At 47.2% G+C, this 26,110-nt stretch overlaps 1 protein-coding gene across 1 annotated transcript in view; it reads left to right on the plus strand.

Moving 5' to 3' along the window:
- Glut4ef (Glucose transporter 4 enhancer factor) overlaps nt 1–26,110 on the plus strand; it is a 77,240-nt gene that overhangs the window by 37,247 nt on the left and 13,883 nt on the right. The window contains exons 3-5 of the mRNA XM_076899165.1: nt 10,316–10,533; nt 10,954–11,267; nt 14,187–14,258. Of these exons, the coding sequence (XP_076755280.1) occupies nt 10,316–10,533; nt 10,954–11,267; nt 14,187–14,258 (604 nt within the window). The remainder of the gene's footprint in view (nt 1–10,315; nt 10,534–10,953; nt 11,268–14,186; nt 14,259–26,110) is intronic.

Raw genomic sequence — 26,110 nt, forward strand, 5'->3', positions numbered from 1 at the left:
CAGATCTGCACTTAATCGACAATACTTTCTCAGTTGTGATTATGGGTTATTACCTTATCTCGGTCTTCATTCGTCCCAAGGAATTATCTCTTCTCGTCGACGAAAAGAATTTTTCAGAACTAGACACTTTGGAAGTAATTACTAGAGGTTGCAGTTCGTTAAGGATAATTAAAATAGCTCGTAGTTAAAGGTGTACTATTAGGCAAACATATTTACGGATGGTGAAATTAAATTGCATATTCTTGCTATTTCCGGTTGTCATTAATGACCGAGTGCTTCATCTCTCTTCAAGCGTCTATACTCGGCGGATGATAATAGAAGGATTAGTTTATTGTAACTAGTTTAGTTCCCTAGCTGGATAGCGCTTTTATAATGTATACCGCTTGCACAATGGACGGTCGATTTTAGTTGAGATAGTTCCAAAGCAATTAGACCGCCGTTTGCCGAAGGTTATTAGAACCTCAGGCTTCCGATATTTTGTGATTAAATAGCCAACTTGCTGCTTTTGTCAGATATTGAATATCAGTATATGTAGTTACTTACGTACTATGTGTACGAGGCTAATATTCCATTGCTTCATTCAATTTAATGCATTTTTAAAAAATTTATAAAGAAAATGAAAAGAATATCATCCGATTGGAGAGAAATTCCCTACAAAGCTAAATCACCCCCTTTTCGCGTTCCACTCGAACAGTTCCCAACAAGAAGCAGGTTCGCGATGCATAGCGTGTCATCGATAAAAATTCGGATTACAACAACGCAGGTTGCCTAGGACCCGTGGCTGGTTCGTTTCACCGTCGAAGAAACGAACCCCCGTTTCGTTGGGCGCGGCCGTTCACACGCAACCGAGTTGGGGCCTCTCTTCAGCTAGGCTCGCGGTAACCGCGATTCCCAACTGCGACTTCACCTTCGTCAATCGAGCAACTCTCTGTACAATAAAACTGCAAACGATCCTCTCTGAATCGTGACTCGTTATTACACGCTTTCTTTGACGCAGCTGGGTGACCCACGATCGTTAACAATCTCCGTTTTAGCCTCCTCGAGTGTTTTATTTCGGTTTTATATCAGCTTCGAGCGGTTTCTTCATTTTCTGCTCGAGCAATTATATAGTCGGTGTAAAGAAGAGAGTTAAACGCTGTGAGAAATTGGGTTCGTAATTGGGACTTGAAATTGTACTTAAGTGGACTTTGTATTTTTTATTTTTGGTTATTCCAAAGAGACGTTCTTTGATGTGTTTGCGAATGGAAATTCGTTTCTGTACAAGTTTTTATAAGAAGAAAATGAGAATTGTTATATATATTTTCCACGTTAGTAGTTTAATGTTATAGTATTCTCTAAGTTAAAATACGATCGATGCGCGTTAATGTTCCTCTGCTTTCGATGATAATAGCATATTCCATTGCACGTCTGCTTTGTACAGCGCGGTGGTATGTTTGAGATATTGGATGCCACGGCTAATGCCGATCGTCTAATTATACCGAGCGGTGTATCTATTTTCTTTGCACCCACGTGGCTGAATTTATAGCTCCTGACAATGAAAGCGGCTGAAATCGCTGCCAACCATTTCAGTCTCGAACTCTGACGGATGTTTTATCGCGGAGCATTTCTGCATCTTATTTTAATCACGTTATTCGTACACGTGTTCTCTATCGAACGCTTTATCGACACTTTATCGAAAATTGTCCGATGTTCAATTTTTGATAGCCAAGTATTTCCGTTCGATTTCAGCGGAGGATAGATGAAATAGAGTAGCTGCGGTGGATATTAGGAACCTTTGAAAGAGAAACCGCTTTAGTCGCGGCCAAAACAAATAATATCAAAATGTCAGGGATGAATGAGGCGAAAACATACGATTCAAAGAAGGCAGTAATTCGTTGATTAATTTCAAACAGAGGTTTCGAGTCCCTCTGCCAAGACTATATTCAGCCTTTCTTAAAATAAAATGGAAGTTTGAACTCGCTGTTTATAATAACAAACTCGACTCGTTTTTCATTGCAACGCAATGCACTGTAGAAAATGGAGATAAGATCGTTCGAAAAATAGTTAATAGAGAGTAATCGCGAACGCGTTATAGGACCACCGTGATGGTCTCTGGTGACCAACCAACGAGACGAATGCAGCGTTGGTAACGACATAGATAGTTTCGTTTAATCGCATCACGCAAGGCTAGTTTTAAAAACGCGAGCAGAGAAGCAAATCATGGGAAGATAGGTGGTAAAACGGGCCTGCGCGTTCCTATCGAGCGATTAATCGAAAACGGGATTGAACGCGCGTCGGAAGCACCGGGCGTGTGTAACAACAGAAAGTTTCTGCTGCGGCAACGGGCGCAGTGAGTCAGTAGGTTAGGTTACGTAATTTCGGGCGGGCGATCTCTGCGGGCGAGGTGGCGGCCGGCTTCGCGGAATTGGGTCGATCAATACCGCGGACGGCTATATAGGTCAGGTGCACTGCCACCGCATGTACGCGTACACCCTGTCCTGTCCCTGTACCCGGTACCTAGCAACCGTGCCATCCCCCAGGACGCGATCGAATCCACGGTGAATATATCTACCAGCCCCTCGCCGCTTTGCCCGCGTGTTAACGCGTTAATTCAGCTCAATCAGCGTCGATCTTGATCCGTCTTGGAACGCCGTCGGGCCGTCGAACTGGGTGGTCTTTAGAGATAAACCCGTGTTACACGGAGTGTACACTTGTAGCGTGCAGAAATATACGAAACGTCCTCTAGTATCGCCTAGCAAGCTGGCATTAAATGGAAGATGTATATCGTATATCCGAACGATGTAAATGCGAGAACCTCGTGATAAAAGCGGAGGCTCGGTTTAAGACGGTGCTAATTGAAATGAAATTGCGTTTCACTTGAATCGCGGATTCTTGTAAATTGTTCAGCTTCCGTCGCTTCGATCCGCTTTGGTTGAAAGTAGCGGAGGAGCTTCTGGGAACAGCGTACCACCACGTGCTAGATCTAGATGTTATTTGTATTGCGCAACCAGTGGACGAATTAAGGTCATTTCTCTGCTCCAAATTGTTTTAAGCCGCACGATATATACGATTTTCACGCGCGTGACAGTAATTGGCAATTGTCAGATATTACACGTGGGGAGTGAAGTTCATCATTCTTATATAGGGAAATTAGGGTAGAGATTTGCCGTTTAACGTTAGCAAATAAAACTGAAATATTGGTTGCATCAAACCATATTGGTCGATTAGCACTTCAGGGACGATACGGTGAAATCGAAAAGGCCCGAAAGGATCCGACTGACCTGCGCAACGCACCGGAAGTCTACGCCGCGCCTTAAAGGCGTTCAGCCAAGGCTGGAGAACAGCAGACAAAACGTTAGACCGCGAAACTACGTTCTATTCTATGCCACACAGCGTGCGATATTCGCGAGCTAAGCAGACGCGCGTGCAGAGAGAAAGAGAGACCGGCCAAGGTCTCGAGCGACAAAATATGCCAACAGGCGTGATCTTGACCTACAGAGCCAGCCGAGCAAGCTGCCGGATGATTTTTGTTCGCCAGAACAGACTCACAGCCCCCAGGCGGAATTTTCGATACGCGCGCTCGGAATCGTTCCACCTTTTATCGCGTGCCAGGCGTTAAAACGCGAGCAGGCTACCGCGCGGCGGCCCCACCGCGTTCAATGTCTTCCCAGTTTGCTCAGACAACACTGGCCGCAATTGGAATGATGTACGACCGGTTGATGTAACGTGCGTGGCAGCTTGACTCTACAGCCGCTTGCAAATTACAGCTACGATTCTGTGTACGCCGGGTAAACACGCGGCGACACGCGGAATCCCCGCCGACCGAGCGGTACTTTGGAATTTTTCTTTTTTTTCCTTTCCTTTTTTTCTTTTGCCTTCAACCTCCTTCACTTTTGCTCGCTTTAGGTTGCGTTAGGTTAGGTTCCAACAGCGGTATTCGTCCGTATCCACTTTTTTCTTTTCCTCATTTAACATCGATGAATGGTTAAAGCCAGCAAATTTATATCCAATTTTAATTTAATTCTCGAATCATTTTTTCTTTCTTCGCGAACTTCTAGTCGAAGTTAACCCGAGGTAGAAATTCTAATCTTGATTCATTTCAAGAGTAGTATAATTCCGTGACTCTTTTCGAGGCGATTTAAAGCCGAGGCGTACGGCCGAGAATTGGTCCCGCGACCTTCGTACGCTAGCCAAGGCGAGGTTGTGCAAGGGCTGCGAGCGAGACGGCGCAGGATCGTCTAAAGTTAATACCCCGATCTAGGAACAATCGTGGTCGTAATGCCACGCGAGGAGAACGGGACGGGGCATGTTTACAGCCGGTGCTAGACGAGGGTGGTTAACCCTTTACTACGCAGACCTAATTCCACATCACGAGTACACACGCTGAAATAAACTCGGTTCGCTAATAATAGCGCTTTTCTTTCCCCTTCTTTGAATAACTTTACTCGAATTTTTTGAAATTCAATTACTTTGGTAATTCTTGCTATTACTTAGGTTATGTACTTCCTGTAGATAATCCACGTTTACTTTCGACTAGCAGACACTTTAAATCGTGGCGAACGCCTGGTTAAAAGCAGTGGGCGATAAAAAAAAAAAAAGAATGAAAACCGGTGGTGGCGTTTTGCAAGATGGTAGAGAGCGCGGCGGGAGGCGCGCGCAGTTAAGGGTTAAGGTGGCCCGAGAAATAGTAGGTCGTGCCAGGCTGGGGCCGCGGATCTAGGCCGATCGATGGAGCTACGTACCTAGCGGTGCGGAGTCGCGTCGACTAAATGGGTCAGGTACACGTGGAGCCACGCGTCGTTCTCATCCTTCCTGTCCCACCCTCCCGATGCACCGGAGTCGTCCCTCCTTTCTCTCGCTCTCTCGAGCTTTTCCCCTTTCTTGGCCCGACTCTCCGCTGCACGTGCCGTCGCATACACCCGCGGCCGTACCTGTTGTAGTACATACTTGGCAACCGCTGCTACTTGTTGAGGTAGAAGAGAGAGAGGGGGAGTCGGAGACAGGTGGAGAAGAAGGGGCGAGGAAAAAGAGGGAAAGAATGAAAAGAACGATACGTACGAGAAAGCGTCGTCTTGGATAAGCTCTCTCTCTCTCTCTGGCAAGGAAGAAAAGAAGAGGAACTGCAGGGGATAAAGAATAAGAGGGTTCCGCGATGATGCTCTTGGCCCTCCCCCACTTGGACTGGTCAAGGGGTGGGTCACCACTCTCCGTCCGCCGGAGAGAATCTGGGACAATGAAACGGGAACGGTACACGTGCACCAACACATACGAGTTGGTGCATCGTACAGAGGCGCAACACGAGACCCGTGGGTGTCCGTGGGCGTCCGTGGGTGCCTGGGTGGGTGCAGCCGCGCGACACACCACCACGAAATCCGGAGACCTTGCTAGGTTCACAACTTTTTTTCCGCCGAGGGACGCCGCTTGCACTTGGATGAAGCTTCTGTTCGATCGAACGGGCCCACCCTTCAGGGACAACGCCACATCGCTCCGATATTAACCCGGCTAATTATCGGGATTCGACTGCTTCTTTTTTTTTCTCTTTTTTTCGCAATTTTCCCTGCGTTCGCTATGTACCTGACGTTTAAATAGTCACCCCTGTGCGGCTCGATCAAACGTACGGTTCTTCTGCTTGATTTTTATTTACGACGACGCGCGTATACGTAGGCTTTTACGAGAACAAAGTTGGCAGCGCGCCTTCCTCTTATATTAGATTATTACTATAACATAGCGATGATTCGTGACTTATTCAGCTTCGAGACAAACTGCGTTCTTTTATTTACGCGTGTTCCCGAATTTATTGGTTAGCTGCGAAAGAAGAAAATTATTGGGGGTGTATTTTCTCGTTTTTTAAATCGATAGCTGAAGTACACGCAGAGCAAATTACGCTGGCAGAGGTGAAATGCTAATACGAGTTCCCCTATTTATCTGTGGGACGTAGGGAAACTAGAAGGCGAAGGAAATACTTTCGAGATCTGATAAAGCGACCCATATGATTAATGGTCGTTTCCAGATGTTAATCGAATGATTAACGCATACCTATCTGGCAACGATACGCATAATACTTTCGATACCGTTCGCGATACGGGAAAAATTAGCATGGAAGTCTTAATTCGTGCATTTTGAAAAATGGCTCGCCAGATGGAAGAAAGGTGTTCCTCTTATCTGAACAAGCTTGCTTGTATGTTAATTATTGAGAGACAAATTGACTCGGAAGAATCGGCCGCGAGGCTTGACAAAATGACACGTTTGATTAACGATCGCAGCGGGGCATTAATCACGAGATAAGTTTATCGCATCAACACTTTTCAGTTTTTATTTTTTTATTTTTTTTAAACAATATAATCCTTTTCAACGAGCATCGCGTTACGTATATCTATATTTAACAAACAGGTTCCTCCGTATTTTACGTTCTTATTGTGGCTCCTTTTATGAATTTGGGAGCCAATAAAAGTCTCCTTTGGTACCTCGCGTGATCGCAAATATGGAATATATATTTTTCGAAAGTAAACCACGCGTAAATATGAGCGAAAGAGCTCGAAGCGAAACAAATCCCATTTCCCCATCGAAACGGTCGATCGAAAGGTCTTCGGATAAACCAATAGAGAGAGAGGGGTGGATTCGTCGAAAGGCCAACGGGCGCGATACAAGCGATCGTAAATTCCGTGGGCGAAACCCTCCCCCTAGCGATCGGGGGAATCGAGGGAAACGGGTCAGCGAATGGGGTCGTCGTAGACGAAATCAGGTTGTCCGGGTTGTGTCCTGCCGCGGAATCAGGTCGCTCGATAGAGGCCAACCGGCCACCGCGTTCCTGTGTATCCGGCGGAGTGACCCCGCTGTTCGACTCCGTAACCCGGATATCGTTCGGAACCGGATCGATGCACTTGCCACGCGTTCCTTATGGGGTGTGCGCGGCGTTCTCCATTCATTTCCGTCCTCCTCGTTTATCTCTGCGCACACTCGACGTTCGGCACGCGAGTCTTGTTGTTCGCGCACGGATCTCAATTGGGTCGTTCCATGCCCCATATATTCAGGGGTGGTATGTAGCTCTCGTAGCTCTCTTTGGATGGAATATGGTATGCAAGCGATTGGTAACGATTCGATCGTGGCGCGAATAAAAAATGTTTGATTCTACGGATGCGTGGTTAAGTAAACGGTGAGAACCACCCTCGCGATACCCTCGGAGCTCGTACACGCGACGGTAAGAAGAACCCCCGTTCGATACGCCGCCCCATACTCGGCAGCCGGCTAGCAACACGCACGGTTCCGCGTGGCCCGCCTCTGACCCAGTTCACCCGTCCACGGGGGTGACGCCGTCCCGAATACGGATAAACGCGGCCGATTCCCGACCCATATTACCGTAGACGGGTGCAACGCCGGGTTTCTGGGCCGACCGCGAACCGTGCACTCTCCGCTCTGCCATCCGCCTTACCCAGTCTGGGTCCGATCGGCGCGCTCGCCCCCCAACAACAATTAGATCCAGGATGGACTATACCTGCGCAATCGCCAGTGACAACAACGCCAGTGCGATTTGGTAAGGCTGCTCTAACGCGATCGATTCCTATCGACGAGTAAGTAAAAAAACCGTTAGTGGAACCGTGCGTGCGCGTCGTAGCAGGCGCGAGAAGGGTTAATAATCGCCACCGGCAGTACTCTCGAGTAAATCAACGGTTGGTTTACCGCAATACGTCGACCGCAGCTCGTAATCACTGATAACAGCCTCGAATGGCGATAGAATCGCGTCACCTCTGAAACGCGATACGCGAGAAAGGGAAAGGCTGTGGACGCGATGTACAAGGGATCGGAGAAAGGGGGTGGAGGAACGGATCGAAGCTCGCGTTTCTCACGGTTCGATTTCGACTCTGTTTGAAAACGCCGCCGACGTCGAGCGTAATTAGCACGCGACGCGAACCGAGAGGGTAAAAAACGCGGGATCGTGGCGAAATCGGGAGATTATACCACCACCACCCCGGATCCACTCACCGTCCGCCCAAGTACGAGTTATTCAGGCGAGTTATTCGGAGCACTGTCATCGGGGCAATTTACTTTCTCTTTCGTTTTTGTCCAGCCGTCTTTACCGGCTAACACGACGAGCAGCGTCTCTTTAATTAAACCGACGTATCGACTCGAGATAAACGGTTCGAGTCGCCCGTGGGAGATGCCTGGCGATTTTTACAGGGTTTCGAGAGGGCCTTGTCGCGCTCGATGCTTCCGGGAGTAAATTGTGCGCGCGTTCTCTTTAGGCCAGTGAATATTTTTACAGTTTGATTGCTCGTGCGGTGATAAATTGTGGTGTATTAATTAATGGTGTATTCGTTGAACGTTATCAGTTCCAGAAATTTAACGACTTCTTTCAATACGGAAACTTTGTAAATACATTATATTTATATATTTGCGTAAGATATTATTTCGTTTGCATAGATTATGCGTGTCTATTTAAAGACTAGTTTCGAATACCCGACTTTGCCCGTGCTTTTATATACATATGTCTAGCGTATTAGCTTCGCGAAAATATGAAAATCAAACAATGACACGTTCGAATCAGAATTCAAAGCTATATGTGATTTACTAATTTATATATATTATACAATGCTTGGTTGCGCGTTATAATCGGCTACGTTTAGAATAGATGTGATATAATACGAAGGGCAATCTGAAATTTGACTGAAACATTTATTCTCTATAACGCGACACGCGAAACTATAATCATACGGTAGATATCATATAAAATCGTACCTCCTTCCCCACAATCGAGAAATACCAAAGATAATCTCAGCTGGAAAGCCTTCGCTCGGAACGTAGAACCTTCTCTCGAATTGCAATCCGGGCAATTCCAACAACCAACAACTCCCAGCCCGCGTTCGAAACCCTTCAATCAAACCGGTCGTTAGAAAAATGGAAGAAACTAGCGGTCGCAATTACGGTGTCCCGGCGATTACCATGGAACGAATCCCCTGGTTCTGCACGACAGCGACTCTAACGGTACCCATGGTCTCTCGCGCGTACGACCTCCTTGGCGCGTTTCCACGCCGGCGAAACTCGCTCGCTCTCGCCCCCTCCCCAACCCAACTCCATCGCCTTCGTTTACCTTCCACTTACCTGTTGCAATTGCACGGTAATTATCGACCGATTGCCGGCTCTTATTCCGGCTTGACTTTCATGCGTTCAACCTTCGACGTCGCAAGCCTGCGCGCGAGCGGACGCGAAAACGGGACGCAGCGCTGCGCTCTGCTGTGCTGTGTTCAGCCGCGCGCCTATGCGGGAGAGGGAAGGTGTTACTTTCGAAACACCGTCTCTCTAGTACGCGCGTCATTCCGCCGGCTAACCGGCGACGTTTCACTTTCGACTCTCGATGTACCGCTCCGAGCGGAACGGCTAAGCTGTGCCGGCCTTGACTAACACGCCTCGCTCGTCGAGATATCGTGTCCTTCGCGTACGCGATCAACAGGCCCGCTTCTCTGTCCCTTCGCGGCGCAACCCCTTCGACCGGGTTGTACAAGGTGCGCTCTACCGATGCCTCGTCGCTCGGTTACATTCTAACATATTTTTTATGCAAACTTGTAGGGAAATTTAATTCCATATATTTACGGTTTTCAAGTAGTAGTATCGAGTATATTTTAAGCAATTCATTTTTATTCAACAAGTTTCCCATTGATCGAAGGCTCGAGTAGATCCTCTTAATTAACCTTCTACCGGTGCAACGTGGAGAGGTCGTTACGTAATTGATGGAGCGCAGTCAATTTGACGTCAATTAAAAAGATAGTTAGTGGCTACTTTGTAACCAATGTTACATAATATTGTTGCAAAGGTACGAGTTCAACGATCAAGGTACGAGAGCTACTTTTAACAAGTTAATGGTAGATGATTAACGATCAAAATTGTTCCAGCAGTGGCATTATCTAATTATTACAAGTGGGATTTTATAAGAGACGTGTAAAATTTTTCACCGACGATTTGCTCCACGGACGATAGCCTCTCGTAGTCGAGGCAAACGAGTCCTGTATTTCCTTTTCCTGGAAATGGATAAACGAAACTGCCTCCATCGATAAATCTGCACGTTCATCCGCTAATTTCGTTGCCTTAACGTTACGTGAACAGAGTTTGAGGACGTTCCGCTAGTTCCTACTTGGTCATCAAATTGACCGCTTCCTCGTATTTCCCGCGTTTCATGGGGAAATGACGTAGGAAATATGTTTTCGCCAAACTGGCTTTCCGCTCGCGGTGCCTGGTGTAGTTCGAAACCGCTCAAGTGCAGGGTTAAGGATGAAAAAAATTGTAATCTTTCGAATACCGTGCGAATGGTACAACTAACGCTTGAACGTGAATTTTTGCGTTCCAGGTCCAGGAAACGGCGACCCAGCTCGAGCAATGACTCCGAACGGTCGTACACCGGGTGGAGCGAGAGAATACCCCACGTATGCGGTCGCGAGGGATGCCGTACCAACGAACGCGGCGACTGCATGGACGAGTGCACAGCCGCGCTGGTCCTCATGTCGCTCTCGTGCTCGCCGCACAGTCCTCACAATCCCCTGCCACTGCACTGCCAACATAATTACGGTCAGTATCACGTGACGGACGCTTTGGCCCCTTGCCCCGCACCACCGATTCCTGTCATATAATTCACGGCTGAAACTATGGCCCAATTGGGAAGACCGTGTCGAGTTCTAATCGAGAAGACCAACCGCGACTTTAATTCACGGTGGAATATCGTGGTCGGTTGTCCAAATGAACGATCGTTGAGCAGTTATTGGTAATTTTTTTTTTTTTTTTTTTTTGTAGAAGAAGAAGAAAAGAAGTAGATATTAATTACAGTCAGCCGTGTGACGCGTTACTACTAGCGTAGCAAGTAGAATCGAGCGATCTTAGAAAAAGGTTACCGAATAAGTAACCGTAACACAACGAGAGGACAAACTATAGAAAGAATCGGGTGACGAGCAAATTGGTTAATTAAAGAACGCTCTGTTTTCCATCGATAAGGTTCCTGGGGAGGTCGAGGAGGAGGCGGCGGCAGCGTGGTCGTTGGCTCGCCAGGAGTCGGTGGCACGTCGAACAGCAGCAGCAGCAGCGGGGCTTCATGGCGGAGCGGCACCCCTAGTCCTCCTCTCAGCGACGAGGGAGCACCCACCACTGGCTCCCTGTGGCAGACGTCCGCTCATCCTTCGCACAATCAGCAGCACTACCCTTACAACGCGTCCGGCTCGTCGTCGAGTAGCACCCCTGGCTCGACCACCACTCTGGACGAGGGTATCGTGCCCGATTACCTCGAGGAGCAGCACCCACGCAAGAAGAAGGTGAGTTTCATTTGTTTTAAATGCTTTTCTGTTTTTTTTTTTTTATTGGAAGATTTAAATTACGTTTGGAAGATAATATAAATTCTAATTAGAATAGCCAACGAAACAGAAGCGAGCGTTTATCAGGAGATCCATCGATCGATGACTGGACAAGCCTCTGCTTATCTGATAAATTCGAATGCATTCGCTCGTGCGCTTCCGTTGCAACTTACTAAACCGTCTGCCTGTGAACTAGGCCTTCGGGTAACCCAGGGAATTATCAGTCTTGTCATTATCGAGATATTATATACCGGACGGGTTTTGTCTTTTTTTTTTAAGCTTTCCTATTTTATTGCCACGATATTAGTCATCGACCGTCACAACTATAATTAGCCGATCATGTAGATGACGCAAGCTACTCCGAGGGTAGGTCTATCGTCTTATACGGTGAATTAACCACTTGAGAGATAACAAGGTTGAAATTGTCATCGAAAAACATAATTGCAACGAGAAACTATCCGATACTAATAGTTTTTCAATGATCACTTTGTTTCACTCGTTACTATTATTTTCCCTTTCGAGACAAGATGAACGCCAGAGCGTCGCGTTTAAATCCGTAATCGACTTTCTCGGGAACGTTCAGCGGATTTATAAAATATCCCATATCTCTATCTAGATTTAAAAATAACAGATTCGCCTCGATATCTCGAAAGTGTACTTTTACCTGTTACTTTCCTCCGCTCCTTTTACTTTCAGACGCATTTTTCTTATCAAGCCCACTGTTTTATACGTATGCCGACAGTGGCGGTTTACAACTTTGCAAGAAATTTCACTGAACTTTTTAGACGAGGCTGTAAAAAGTGCCTTCCGGTTCTCGTAAAACTGTTCCACGTTTTCGGGGTCTGGAAACTTCAGTTTAGTCTTCAAAGCGTTTAGTCCGCGGTCACGCCACGTTTTGTACGTACACGGGCTCTGATTTAAAGATTAATTGAGGTCTAGAGCCCCACTCTACTTCTTCCTTTGCGCGGTAAATCGTTTCCTCGAAACGAGTTCAATATTTGACATTTCATCGCTTTTAATTGATAAAGATAAGAGTAAATCAAAGGAGTAATTATTCGAATGTAATCGACAAAGGAACTCCGTTTACGCGAATCTCGAACGCGCACGTGTGTGAAAGAGAGAAACGAGCACGCGAAACTAGTACTACGCGTAAGTCGCGGGACGAGCGTGTACATTTCCAGGAGATACCGGTTTTATCGTCTCCGTAGGACACGGTGAATCTGTTGAAACACCGCACCGGGTTATCGCCGCTCCCGCTCCTGCTCCCGGGACGTGCAATTAAATCGCTCGCGAGGCGTGGCGGACTTATCTGCCCGAACTTAGCTCCTTCCGCATACGAGAGAGCGTACATTTAATTAACATCAGCGAGGCCGATAAAGTCCGCTCGGTTGCGTAACGCGTGCTGCCTGTTCGCTTGCGTGCGATTCGCGACCTCGCGATTTAAACGACCGCCCTTTAAAGGGGTGTCGTTCCGTTGCCGCTCGAACTCGCTGGGTGAGATCGAGGGATCGGTAAGAAAATGTACACCGCGTGTTTCTGGGGCAGGTGTATCGTTCGATATTTCTTTTGTACATATATAGGGTGTTGTACGATGTGTAGCTATCAGTAATAGAAAAGTTTAGGAAGACGTGTATTTCTGAAAAAGTTGCGGCGGAATAAGTTTAATTTCGGTAATAGCTAATCAATGCTGATGTCTCCTCAGAGGGGACAGAGTGCTAATAGTTAAGAGTAGAATTCGTTCTATGTTGCAGCGAAAAATTCTTTTAAGGGAAACTTGTAAATGACGCCCTCGCGTGACACAGTTCATTTGTTATGTAACGAATTTTTAGATAAACAACGAGTTCACGGCATACATTAATTTTATAGTTTTAATACCGTAGTACAGTTCGTGATATTGGTATAATTGGTGCACGTAGACAGACCTTCCGTAATTCTTTGATACAGAACAACACGTTGTATAACGTGTTTGCGAAAATTAACATTTCACGATAGGACTTCGCGTTACTTTGTAACACCGTGTACGATTTGTTTGCTCGCGAAGCTTTGCATCGTGTCTCGTATGACGTTCTCCATATCGAGTTAGAGGTGCAGAATGTTGATCGTGGCTGTAGGGAATTTCGTTTGCTCGGATTTGTTCGATGCGAGCCTTTTGTCCCCCGACTGGATTGAACATTCGATACGCCCAATTGAATCGAATGAAAACGTAAAGAGAAATATAGTTACGCGATGCATGACGAACAATAAAATTCTATCCGTAAATTGGCAAGTATAAAATTTCGCAGCTTCTGTTCGCAACTTGTTTTCACTTTCGAGAGACGCTAGAATGAACGGAACTAAAAGAGAAGCGTCATTTCTAAGAGCGCGATATTAAAAAAGAAAAAATGCCGGATAACGAAATTCATGGCTCTCGAAATGGTTTGAAGAATCGTAGACGCAGCGGTGTCCCGAAATTCCGGTGCGCCCATTCACACGTGAGGAACGCGGGCCACATATTATATAGGCCATTAACCCTACCGTCTCCCAGCGAATACTGCCGTCGGTCCGAAAAGGAATGGCGGCGCGGTGTATCTGGTGGGTGACGAGGACGCGGTCGCTCGGCGCATCCGTGACGACGGGGGCTCGGGACTCGTGCCAAGTCCGCTCGAGGATGACATAAGCCCGAGCCGCGCCAACGATGTAAACACGCGCGGCAGATTTTCGGTATTTCGTAAGGCGGCTAACAAGTTGAACCTTGAGGTATTATCGCCGCGCTCTAAACTTAGGCGAGCGTCGTCGCGGGAAAATCGGTGCCGACCGGCGAGCGAAAATAGCTGGGACGCGGCTCACGGGGTTCTCCATACCGCGGGAATTTAATACCAGCTCTTCTCCTGATTATTCCAGATACGAGCGAAAGTGACCCGCGACCCGATCGAGAATGGCCCAGGGAACAGCGCCATCTACGAGAGCGAACAGGTGAGAAACGTATTTCGTGTTCAGACGATACAGCTTTTTCAAGCTGAAAAGGTTTCTCGAGGATCCCCAGCCCCTCGCAGGATCGATAAAATTAAGAACTTGGATTTAACGCGCGTATTAGATGGCTGGTGGATTTTACAGCGGAGGAAGCAATAGAACTGACTTTAAGATTATTTAAATAGTATTGGTCGATGTGCATGCGTCATTTATGCACGTGACAGTCACGAGTTCGCACATCTAAGGGATTTAAATGACGTCCTCGGCTCGTCGTGTGCTTTTCTTTACTTAATATATAGAACGACGAGCTTCTTGCCTAATGACGTTCGAAGCATTATCGTTTTTAGACAGCAATTGCTTTATTTGCATTTCTAATGATTTCAAACAGGATTAGCTATTGACTATTCGTATAAAAAGTACACCTCTGTAGACGTAAAGATTTCAAGCAAACGTAAATTCATTTCCGTGTGTGGGTTCCTCTCATTTTTCAATAATTAAGCAAATTTAACCACCGTCGGTTCGAATAGCCAGTCTCACTTCAGGGCAAAAATACATTTCTAACTTTAACGGACCGCCATTTTGTCAACCTTTAACTTTTCGCGGTGGATTATTTTCGTTCAAGCTTTCGACAGACTTCGAAATCCCTTCTTTCTTTAACAATGATCTTTAAAATTCATCGGGACGCGGAGTGGTTCCTTTTAAAAAGGCCTGTGCAGGGTTAATTTGAAATCGTAATGCGATTTATCAGCCTTCCTTTGTAGACGGGGTCGCCTTTGACCCGACGGTTCCGCCTACGCGCGACCGCTCCGCTCGAAAACCACCTCCGCGTCCACATCGTTGACATACCCGAACGAGCGCGTTCGTTCAGGTTTCGATCACGCCCCGTCCTTTTGCGCGGCGGCCTCGAGAAATGCCACCGCGGGCTGCTGACATATCGAGCCGATCGGCCGCGGGACCCCTCTCGTAACCCAGTTAGCCGAAGGTTCCTGCTACTTTCACCGCCGGCCGCGTCCACTTCTCTCCACCGTTCATCTTTGCCCTCCGCGTTCTCCGCGTTCGTGCGCATAATTTTCGACCACTTTCACTGGCTACCGGCAGCCCGGCGAGCGCCCCTCGCGCGCACCTGACCCAGTTGACCGACTCCGGAGGAGACATCCGCGCGGTCCAACTCCACGGATCAAGGTCGCTGCCTTCTCACAATTTTCTTCCTCTCGAATTCAGAATTGAAATGCTCTTAATCGCATAATCGTGGAAGTGGACTTCGTTCGCACGGTGAACGTAACAGAATCGGCAAACTAGCTTAAACCTTTAACAGCGGCTGTCTAAAACGAAATGACTCTAGCTATTATTAACACTAGGATGGACTCTCGATCCTCGCTAGATCGTTCGTTGCTTCCACGTGTTTCGCCTCGCGTATTGTCGCGTTGGCCAATTGGCACCATCGATTCAGGGGAGAGAGCAGGAAAGAAAAAAATCGGCGCACGCGAAGTGCATCGATTCTCGGTAATCGCAGTCTCCTCCGATAACACCAACGTGTCCCGACTGATAACCGATTGCACGGCATTATCGCCGAGGAATCGACAGGCAATCTGCCGGCTCGATCGAAGATTCGCCGTCACGCGTGACCAGAAATGGAAGAGGTCCAAGGTCCGCTGCAACGATACTGACGGTCTGCTGATAATTGCCCGTCACTCTGATCCGTATGGCGAAATTAGACGTCGATCGGCTATTCCACGAGGATAACAGCCGATTGATATCGTCGTCCGAGTTGTTCGACCGGTTGGTTCTTAGAAAAAGGGGCGACTCGTTGATCTTTAACAGAATAACATCTGCGGACGACTACGTTCGTCAGCAGTTTCGATGTTTTCTAGTAATTGACGTCTTGTTTGGGATTGGTTATTATTTTCAAATCAGTCTTATCAAATATGGAGTCTTTAACACTCTATCAGGCTTCGCGGTTGGAAAAAGAATTTCAAAGAGAGCACTGTTAAGTCTAGGAAACGAGTATTTTTTTGTTACTAATCAATTGGAAGTGGTCATAGTATCATCTCGGGAGAGACGCGCGAAACATTTCCTGAGATAAATCACGGCTCGTGCCGGAATTCAAAGCATCCCACCGCAATTATATCGTTACTACGTAACTGTCGTAGAGTTTCGAAAAGCACCGTCGACCGTTACATTTTCCCTGTCCTTAACCGAACGTCCCAGCGCCCAAGAATTTATAAAGCACCAAGAATTTCTCAACACCGCCAGCGTCATCGCATGCAACGTCTCCACGATCTCTGTATCCGAAGGCCTCCAAGCTATTCCAGTCGCCATACTCCACGAATAACTTTCATTCACCTAGATCAGCCTCGCAGCTCCTCTACCCTCCAATCCGATCCATCAACCATAAACCAGTCCCGGCTCGTCATTTCTCGAACAATAACAGAGACGAAATTCTATGCAAACAACGCTTTCAGCGTCCTTACTTTAACGGAAGACACTGTACGGGATAAGATTAACTGTTAAGCTCGATTATATTACAAATAAAGACCTTGACGCAAAAAGAGTATGTAAATCGAGGCTTCGAAAGTTGCCTGCTTCTTGCACCGATCGACGATGCATATGTAATACTCGATAAAACTCGAGGGAGTAGAATTTCACTAAAAACTGAACTTGGTTTTTGCCTCAAGGTCTTCGATTCGTTGGAGTCTACCATCGATCGCCACAAGTTTTCGCCACAGTGAACCGGGAAATAGCAAACTCCCCAACCCTATATTCCCCGATCGTAAAGAAAGCCCGCGACATCTGTTCGCAACGCGCAAAGATCGTCGCGACGGCTATCGGCTCGTCGGGGGTCTGGGAGTCGCAGGGTTATCCCCAGGGTTATCCCCCCGGTAGTCCCTCGCGTGTTAATTTCCATTTTCCCTGGGTCGTCTCGGAGCTCTCCGGTCCGGGGGTTAGCGCGCAAGCGCGCGAGTAGTGCGCGCACGATAAACGAGCCACCGCGGCGCACGCCTCCGCATGGACCTAGATCTCTCTCTCTCTCTCTCACACACTCTCTGTGTGTAGAGCGGCGAGAAACGACGCGACGACAGAGTTGCACCGCGTCGCAGTGCACACCGCGTGACGTCACCGGTGGCACGTGCCTCTCCCCTTGCCGCGCTCACCGTCGGCTGCAGCGTTGCGGGAGGGCGAAACGACCGTCCGGGAGGGGAAGGAGGGGGCAGGGGTAGGCGGTAGTTAAGGTCACCGTGGCCCTGACTGCACGCGCGCGAAACAATGTCCGTGTGCAGCTCGACGCGTCCGTGTGCGCGGCTTACTCTCCGCCGCGCGCATAGAACGCACCGCCGGAAGATTTATTTCTAATTCCGTTCTAGCCGGCGTTCTTTCGCCACTGCTCTTTCCGAACGCACACGAAGGTCCACCGATGAATTCGAGGCGATGGTCAAGGCCCCTGGCTCCCAACGTTCCTTCCGCGGCCAACCCCACCGTTTCTGGGGGTGGCGGGCCATCGAATGACCTAGAACGTTCCACGTGCAGTTCGCGGGAGCTCGGGCTCGCGCGTGCCACTTCCTGCAACGATCTCGAATCGTATCCTGTGCGACCGTGGCCGTTCTGCATCGGGAGCCTCGAATCCCGGCTTTGCTATTATTCTTTGTGACCACCGGTGGATACGATTCGATGCGGAGACGCTTGTTTCGAATATCGTGATATATATTGAAATATATTGAAGAGAAATAAGGTTTTTATTGATTCGTTGAATAAATATTCGAATCGAACCATCGAGCACACATTTTTTCCAGGCGAGCAATCGTCTCCACCCTGTTTCAATCGCGCGGTAGAGTCCAGGTTTCCATTTAACCTCTCGAACGTTTTCCACGGCGTTATTTGAACGGTAATTCACGCGGGCGTAGCGAATTCACGTCGAATCGGTCTGGTAAACGACGTTTCCGGCGAAAATAGCTACGCACGCGACACAACGGCCCTCGCAGCGAACGTTAATTTCGGTGTTTCCCAACGAGCGCATCGCGAGACAGAACGAGTTTCCTCTAAAATTCTTCAACGGGCGATTGAATTCGACAATTGCACCGACCAGCACCGGATTCAAGGTCGGGGATGCAATTCTTCTTCTAGAGCGGTCCAAAAATATATCACAACGCGGCGAAATTACGTTGCCGCGCTTAGCCCGCCGCACGCTTCACTGGCCGACTACACAGATCTGCCCGTGGACACCGTGCACACCTGTCAATCAGTTACCTAACACCGCTCGACGTTTGCATAATTCGAGCAAAAAGAACATTACGTAAACGACCCTCGCCAATTCCATACGAACGTCCAGCGATTCGTAACTAAAGTTTTCTCGCGATACCAAGTTCGTTGAGGTCACTGGAATCCCAAACCGACTAGCTACCCTTTAGAACGCTTGCATCGGTTCCTGACTCGTTCATTCGTCGTAAATGTAGTCGGTATGTTTTATACATCGCTGTATATTCTACGAACAGAGATGAAATTTCTCATCGATTTACGACAAACATTTTAGCAACAATTGGCTGACACGCTCGATGGCTGTTCACTGACAAACACGAACACGGATGTCCCGATTCATTGCCAACGGCATGTACATGTGCCGTTGAAGCTTTCTGGCCCGTATTGTGACACTATCGCCTCTCTTACGTAATAACATTGCGTAAACTTGACGTTCACCGTAATGTCTGTCGTACATATTTCCGTGCGCCCAGCAACAACGCGACGAGCCGACTAGAATCGGGTCCGTGGTGTAATTATACATTCTAATTCTCTTCCGCCCTATGTTCCGTTCTTAAGCGTCGTGCCACCATATCGCGCGCGTGATATCGCACGGTAATCTGTCGCTGGAATTGCGCTTCAGGATCGTTTCCTGGAGAAACAGATCGAGCGTACGCATTCAAATATTCCCAGAGGTATTTTATGGTGCTATAGTAATCTGGAATTGTACTAATTCTCTTCACTCCTACGTTGTTCGTCGCGCTGGCTAAAAATTACTGACATCCAGTTGAAATACGAACTTTGCAGTCATAACTGAAAGCAGTGTCGCATACAGATTTATCGCATTCGATTAGAAAAGGAGAGCGATTCGATTGTATCTAACGGTACGATATATCGATGCACGAGTTACGTATGAAATGATTCCATTGCTAATTGAAATGCGCGTATCGCTGACGTCGCGTGACACGAGTGACGGCGACCGTGACACTGACATTACTAACGACTAGGAAACGCGCACGCTCGATTCCCTTTGTTTTAACGCGTTCAGAACTCCCCGACAGCCATTCGATTCCTCCTATTGCATATTCGATCGTACGTATCTGAATACGCGCCACGTATTATCAAGCGGTGCGCGTCGCATCGTTAAAACGCTCTAACGACTTCTGGGCCTTGCCACGTGATACCAGTCCGACTCACGAAACGGACCGTTCAACCTTCTTAAATGCCATTACCTACATTTGAAATGATCCTAACGAACGATCGCTCCTTAAATTCTGATCGAATTAATCCAGATCCAACCGCGATCGGCGAACGAACGGCCGTCAAAGACGACAGGAACGCGAACGGCGGCGAGGCGTGCGTGCAACTTCCACGGAAGACCGAGATGTATATTCATTAGAGGCATCTCCTTGGAAACTATAGCATCGACGACCTTGTAAGGCTTTGACGCGGCGGGTAATGAGCGAGGGAGAAGTAGGGAGGGCTTGTGGTTGCGCGTGCACGCTGTAACATCGAGCATTAGAAAACTGGTAGCCCAAGCTTCGGACGTGACGTTATTTTCCACCGTGCGGAGTCTCATTTTAATTTCGCCGGTCGTGTGTGCCCGCGCGAAACGCCTAGCCTCGCCTTCTTCCTGCTTCGCCCGCTTGCTACGTTCTTCTCCTATTCTAGAACTGCGCCGCGTGTCCGATCGGACACGGTCTCGTACTACTTGAACGCGTCCCGCTTATCGTTGACAGTTACACTGCCGCTGCACGCGCGCCACTCCGTTCTCAGAACGTTCCGGGGAGGATCAAACGAATGGAGAGAGAGAGATCACGTCGTTGAATTAATTAACTAAATGAATTCATGCTTTATAATGGGATTTTTTCAGCGTTCGTCGATGGATATATCTATCCTAGCGGACGGACGAGAGAGTAACCGAGATAGGTAATAGAGGAGCGAGTGCATAAGGGAACTGAAATTTGTTTCTACCGGAATCATAAAGAAGGGACTGTTAGGCGTAACGGTAAATAATTGTCATCAACGAGTTTAATCGGATCTATCTCGCTTTGCAGGTCGCAATCTTTTGTCAACATCAAAATTGCCTGTTGCGCAATTGATTGTGTAAGAATTACAGTCCGCAATGAACGCTACAGTCGACATAACTCGTATTTCATAACAGATTCGTACGAAGAAAAATTGGCCAGCTTCGTTTTTCGATAGATTCTTCGAATTGGAATTAAAAACTGACGGAAGTAATATTTACGCCTAAACGTTACACGTGTCCAGCTACAGTAGAGGAATGCAATCCAAGAAAGTGGAATTTCGATCCTCCTTTTTGTCGGTTGAGGCAATTTACTCTGACAGATTAGTATGTAACACCGTTTGTCGCTGCGCGAGAGCCGATGATTACAGTCTCGTTACTAGAAGATTATGTTGGACAGCGCTGCCATTAAAGCTACACACCTCAGCGACCGCGCACCAAAAGAGCGAAAGCGCAACCGTGAGATTAGCATGCAGCTCGCGAGCGCGTCTAACCGGTCCCCTTCCCAGCGGAGTATGATTTCTCTCGTATGACGAACGATGCCACGTGTGCGCAGGTTACGTACGCTACAGACTGAAAGTTCACGAACGATCTCTTCCACGATGCTCTTTCATTTTCTAAAGAATATCGTTCTCTTGAAAACAATTACGTAAACAGTGACGTATCGGTTCGCGCAGGCCTGAAAGGAAGGGCCCTCCCCAGATTTCGCAGGGGACCTCGTTAGACGTTTTCTGCTCGGCGAGAGGCGGTGGCAAGTCAAGGCCACCGTCGCGAATTTCAGCTGGTTACGGCGAACAGCTGGGCCCCATCTCGACCGAGTGGGGATCAGACGCGTTGTCCTAGGTTCTGGCCGGGTGCTTTTTTTTATTTTACGCGCGTCAAATGTACGCGCCGGCCCCCGACGCGGGCTTCCTTAACGAGCGATCGCGATGCCCGGGACCGATAGGCCATCCCGTGTCCCTTGCTCTTCTCGTCCGAACGAGCATCCACTTGTTTTCGTTTCCTGCCGCATTTCAATACGAAAGAACCGTCGCTACCGCTTTGCTTCGCATCGAGGTTTTTTTTTTCTTTTTTCAAACAATTCACCTTTTTTCCGCCTTTTGTTAGCTCGTTGTTGTCCGATGGGAAGAAAGAATGATGTGGCAGTTGACTGTTGCGAGGCAACGCGCATCATCGTAGCTATCGAGAACGCCCTAATGTCGGCATAGCTTCGATGGTTACAAGATTTTTATTTGTTATTCTTAGAAGAATAAGACAATCGTCCCTTTGTATTTAAACAATTAAAATTGAGTAGACTATGCCTGTTTTAAAAGTTCCCTTTGAGAATCCAAAGAAACCGTTTCGTCACCGTTGCACGCGAAACACCTTTAATTACCGTAATTAGTTTACACCTGCTAACAGTAGTCACCTCGTACCGGAAACTGATAAGGACGTCCTGTTTTCTGCACACGTATTCACCGTTTCGAGTGTGAAAAAAAAAGTGGTTGCATCTTATCGCATCTCTCAGCGATAAGCAGGAAAGAAGCGAGGAGGAAACACCGAGAGGAATCGGCTGTTCTCATCGGTATTTCTGCTTCTTTTTCGTTCGCCCATGTGAGCCGTCGGATGGTCGCGCGCATGCACGTTATCGACCGCTACCGCGGACCCTACCTTGACCTCCAACGGCGAAGGCAACGGCGAACAATTAAAACTCTTAAGGGCCGTGGCTGGACGAATCGATCCGTCTCATTAACGCTTGCAGCGATCGATCCTCGTTGACTGATATTTACACGCGCTCTGATTCGATTACAGCGTTCCTCGCTGTTGATTCGATGTTGAGCGGACTGTTTTTATAGCAGTTAGAGATATCTTCTGGGGAATTTCTAACTTTGGACGAATTCAAAGATCTGTGAACGCAAAGGATTTAAACAATTTTTTTAACGATTGACCGATTTTTGGGTAATTGAAATTTTCCCAGGGTTTTTCTAATAAATATTGCAGTAGATGGCAGAATAGATTTTTGAAAAAGAGTCTGTCAGGGCAGGTGGTATTTTATGAAGGATCTTGTACGTGATAAGAATCTTTTCTCATGGTAGAATTGGTTCTTGGATCGGTCAAGTTTTTATGAGATTTCTGGAAGATCGTATAGGGATTTGCGGATGAAAGTTTGTAGATACAGGCTCTGTTCTGTATAACTCTTGAATTTATCGCCAAGTTTCGATCCTCTCCCCATCGTAGATCGAACGAGAGGTAAGCTGATTAATAGCCATGGAATAAATGCACTCCATAAAAATGAATATTCCCGCAGAAGCGTCAATGCGTTAACGTCATTGGTATGCGTTTCCGTGAGACAGCGACCACGTGTATGATGTGTGATAACGTTAGCGTGGCATGCTATGCAATATTACTGTGCGCATAACATTTACAATATTCAGTTGAATCGCACACCTGTGGCAACAATCACGCGAGCCATAAATTCGAAGCAACTCCTACAGTATTTTTAATAACATTTTCAAACGAAGAATTTGTAATTTAAAAGCAGACAAGCGTGTAACAAGTAAATAACGGTTGGTATCTGTCTTCATTTTCCAACTTCCGTTTCGAGCGAGAGCGTAAATCAAGCCTGAAATTGATTTCCTAATTTTGATTCGAAACGCAACCTCGACACCGAAAAGCGCGAACGATCCATTCACTGTGCTCAGACCGCAGCGCCCCGCTCGATTCTCGTCAGGAACAGCCATCGAGAGCCGCGCCGCGCAGCGAACTTTCAAACAACCAACAATCGCTTTCTCGAGCGAAAAGATGCGCGACTGGTCAACGCGGAAAATCGCTCACGGTCCACGATCGTCATCCCGGTTTTACGTAAGCGCTGTTTCGACACCGATCGAATCGCAATTGTGGAACTTTCTCTCTCTCGCATCGATCCCGGGTCAGAGGAGGGGGGGGGGGGGGGGGCCTGTTCGTCCGTGAAACGAGCTTATGAAAGAGGAATGCTCGCGCGAAAGGGGAAAGTACGACAGTTCTCTGTCGTGGCTGGCGCAGAAATGCGTTTTCCCTTTTACTCGCCGCGCGGCCATCGGCTGCTAACTTGCGTGAAATTTACCCGTCGTGCTGCCCCCTCTCGACTCGTTTTGCATTTCCTGCTCGGCACGTGCGTTAACGCGCGACGCTTAAATTCGCGCGTAACGCCTCATTAAATTCCTCGTCGCTCGGCTGTCCGTAGCGTAGAACGGACCTCGTTTCTCTTGGGATACTTTTCCTTTTTCTTCCGCCAATCGCGTCTGATTGACGCGCGAGAAATTTTTCTTACTCGAAGAGTAATAGTAGTACCAAGTATATTTACTACTTCACGGTTTATTATTCCCTACTGACTTTACGAATCAATCTTTTGTAGCCAGTAGCGCGCTACTCCTCGTTTCGCCCTTTACGAAGAAACAGAAGAAGAATGGATACGTGCCTCCGCATTACGAACAAACCGTATTTAAAACACTTATCGTAGGAAAGTAACATCCCAATTAAGAACCCTTAAGGATTGAGTTACTTGAAGGAGCCGCCAATTAAGTGGTAGAAAACGATGGAAATTACAGGCGTTTCGCGCGGTCGACTGGCCCCTGTTTTAAAACTAGAGGCTCGGCTAGGTTGCCGTGCAACAGAATTCCACCGTGCATGGCAATTTTCATCCAGCTCGGCGATGGAGGCGCTCGTGCGTCTAACTGTAAACTGGTCCTAAGGCTGGCCGCGCCCACCATGTTGCTTAACTTCGGTAAACCGAGACGGAACCGGTGGCTGTTCCACCGAGACGGGGCAAGGCCGTTGACTGGGGCCGGGGATGTTCGATCATTGTCACGCTCGACCAGCTGATCTGTCGAGAAACAAATCCGCTAGTTTAATCGACGGCTTTCGATACGGTACGAGTCTATCGATCGACATCTCGAGAAAATCAGCCACCTTTCTATACGTTTTAACGTTCACTTCCTTATCAGTTTCGTTGATACCTATCGCGACAACTGACTACACATTCTCTGTTCGGTTGAAATGTTTTGCTATACAGGTCCGAGTGAGTTGAAGAGAGATACGTTAGTGGCATCGTATAAAGCTGGTTCGTGCTGTTTCGGAATACGCGCTCGTTAGAGTATTCTCGAGCATGCAGATATCGAAAGCGAGATTGGCAGTGGCGATGCACTTTTACTCGGACACGTGGAAAGAGAGTTGGCCGAGAGGAAGTTTATTATCGACGATTTAAAGTTGCTGGGTACATGGTCGAGGATTAAATTATTCGTAAGGCGATTGCTAGTTTGTGAAATTATGTTTCCGAGGGAAGAGCAATTCTGTTTCGTTGATTACGTTCAGCTAGAAAACATGCCTGCTTTTTTTAAAACTTACTCGAACAAATGTACCGTGTGTCTATTTAGAACTAGCAGTTGGATGGAAGTGACGAGGTAATTCCATTTAGAAGTAACAACGAATCGATCGGTTTAAAACTGGACGGGATGAATGAAAATTCAGTAGAGCCGGATAACAGAGCCCGCAAATAAATCTAGCGAAATATAATGGGTAGTAGAATTTCCATTCGGCCAATTATTGCGATATCATCATACTTTAGAATTAGTGTTTCACCGTTGGTCAAGTTTGAAAGTAACCCTGCCCTTGCGTAATGTTAGCCGCGAACCACGTTCACGTATCCTTTCGCTCCGTTTTATTTAACCATTCTACGCGAGTCATTAATCAGCTGACATCCAGTTCGTGCCACCTGCACAGACGTTCGCAAAAGTGACCTTGGCGTCTTTATCGCTACGCTACCATACCGCGTTCACTTCTCTCGCGCGATTAAAATGTCCAAAAATCTGACTCCAGCTCGCCAAGAAAATATTCGTTAATATTTATTACGATTGCGATGCTCGAAATACACCGTACGTGGTGTATTAATAATAGCTATTGAAACTAGCAAAAGCGAGGAAAAATTCCTGCTGAAATTTATGGCCATTCTATCGCACTAATCTTCTTACTTTCTCTTCCTCTTCTATTTCCACATGTCATTGACCTTAAAATACAGTGACATGAATTCTTTTTATTGCGTTCGTAATTAGACGTAGAAAGCAGGTGATTCTTAACCGGAACATTAACATATGAAAGTGTGATTTAGATTGTGCGATACTTGAAAATAATACGGAAACCCGGTGAAAATGATTGCTTCGATTAAAATCTAATTAAAAAAAAGTCATCGCATTAATTCCATTTATTCTGTTCTATATTAAAACACGTCGGATGTAATATATCGCACTTTCGTTATTTACGCTTGTTCGCACAATCGGTATACAGCTTTGTCTACAAATTAGCTACAACAGAATTCCATCAATTAATCAATATTTCCAACGGTAAAAAAAAGTGACGATCGAGTCCTCGTTTCGCGTCAATACGTGACAAAATACGGAGCAAATAGCAATTCCTCTAACACGATCGAAAACATGTTTGTTTGTAGAGAACTCTTGCATCATATGCGTTTTGAATAATCAGTCGCAGTCGTCGGTACTATTATGAATAACATTTCTGCATTCTGACGTTCGCGTTCCCGGGGTAGAAATTTGCAAAATTTTCTTGCTCCTCTTCGGTCAAGCTTTTC

Source organism: Xylocopa sonorina, chromosome 8 (genome assembly GCF_050948175.1).
Source record: "Xylocopa sonorina isolate GNS202 chromosome 8, iyXylSono1_principal, whole genome shotgun sequence".
Taxonomy (NCBI): domain Eukaryota; kingdom Metazoa; phylum Arthropoda; class Insecta; order Hymenoptera; family Apidae; genus Xylocopa; species Xylocopa sonorina.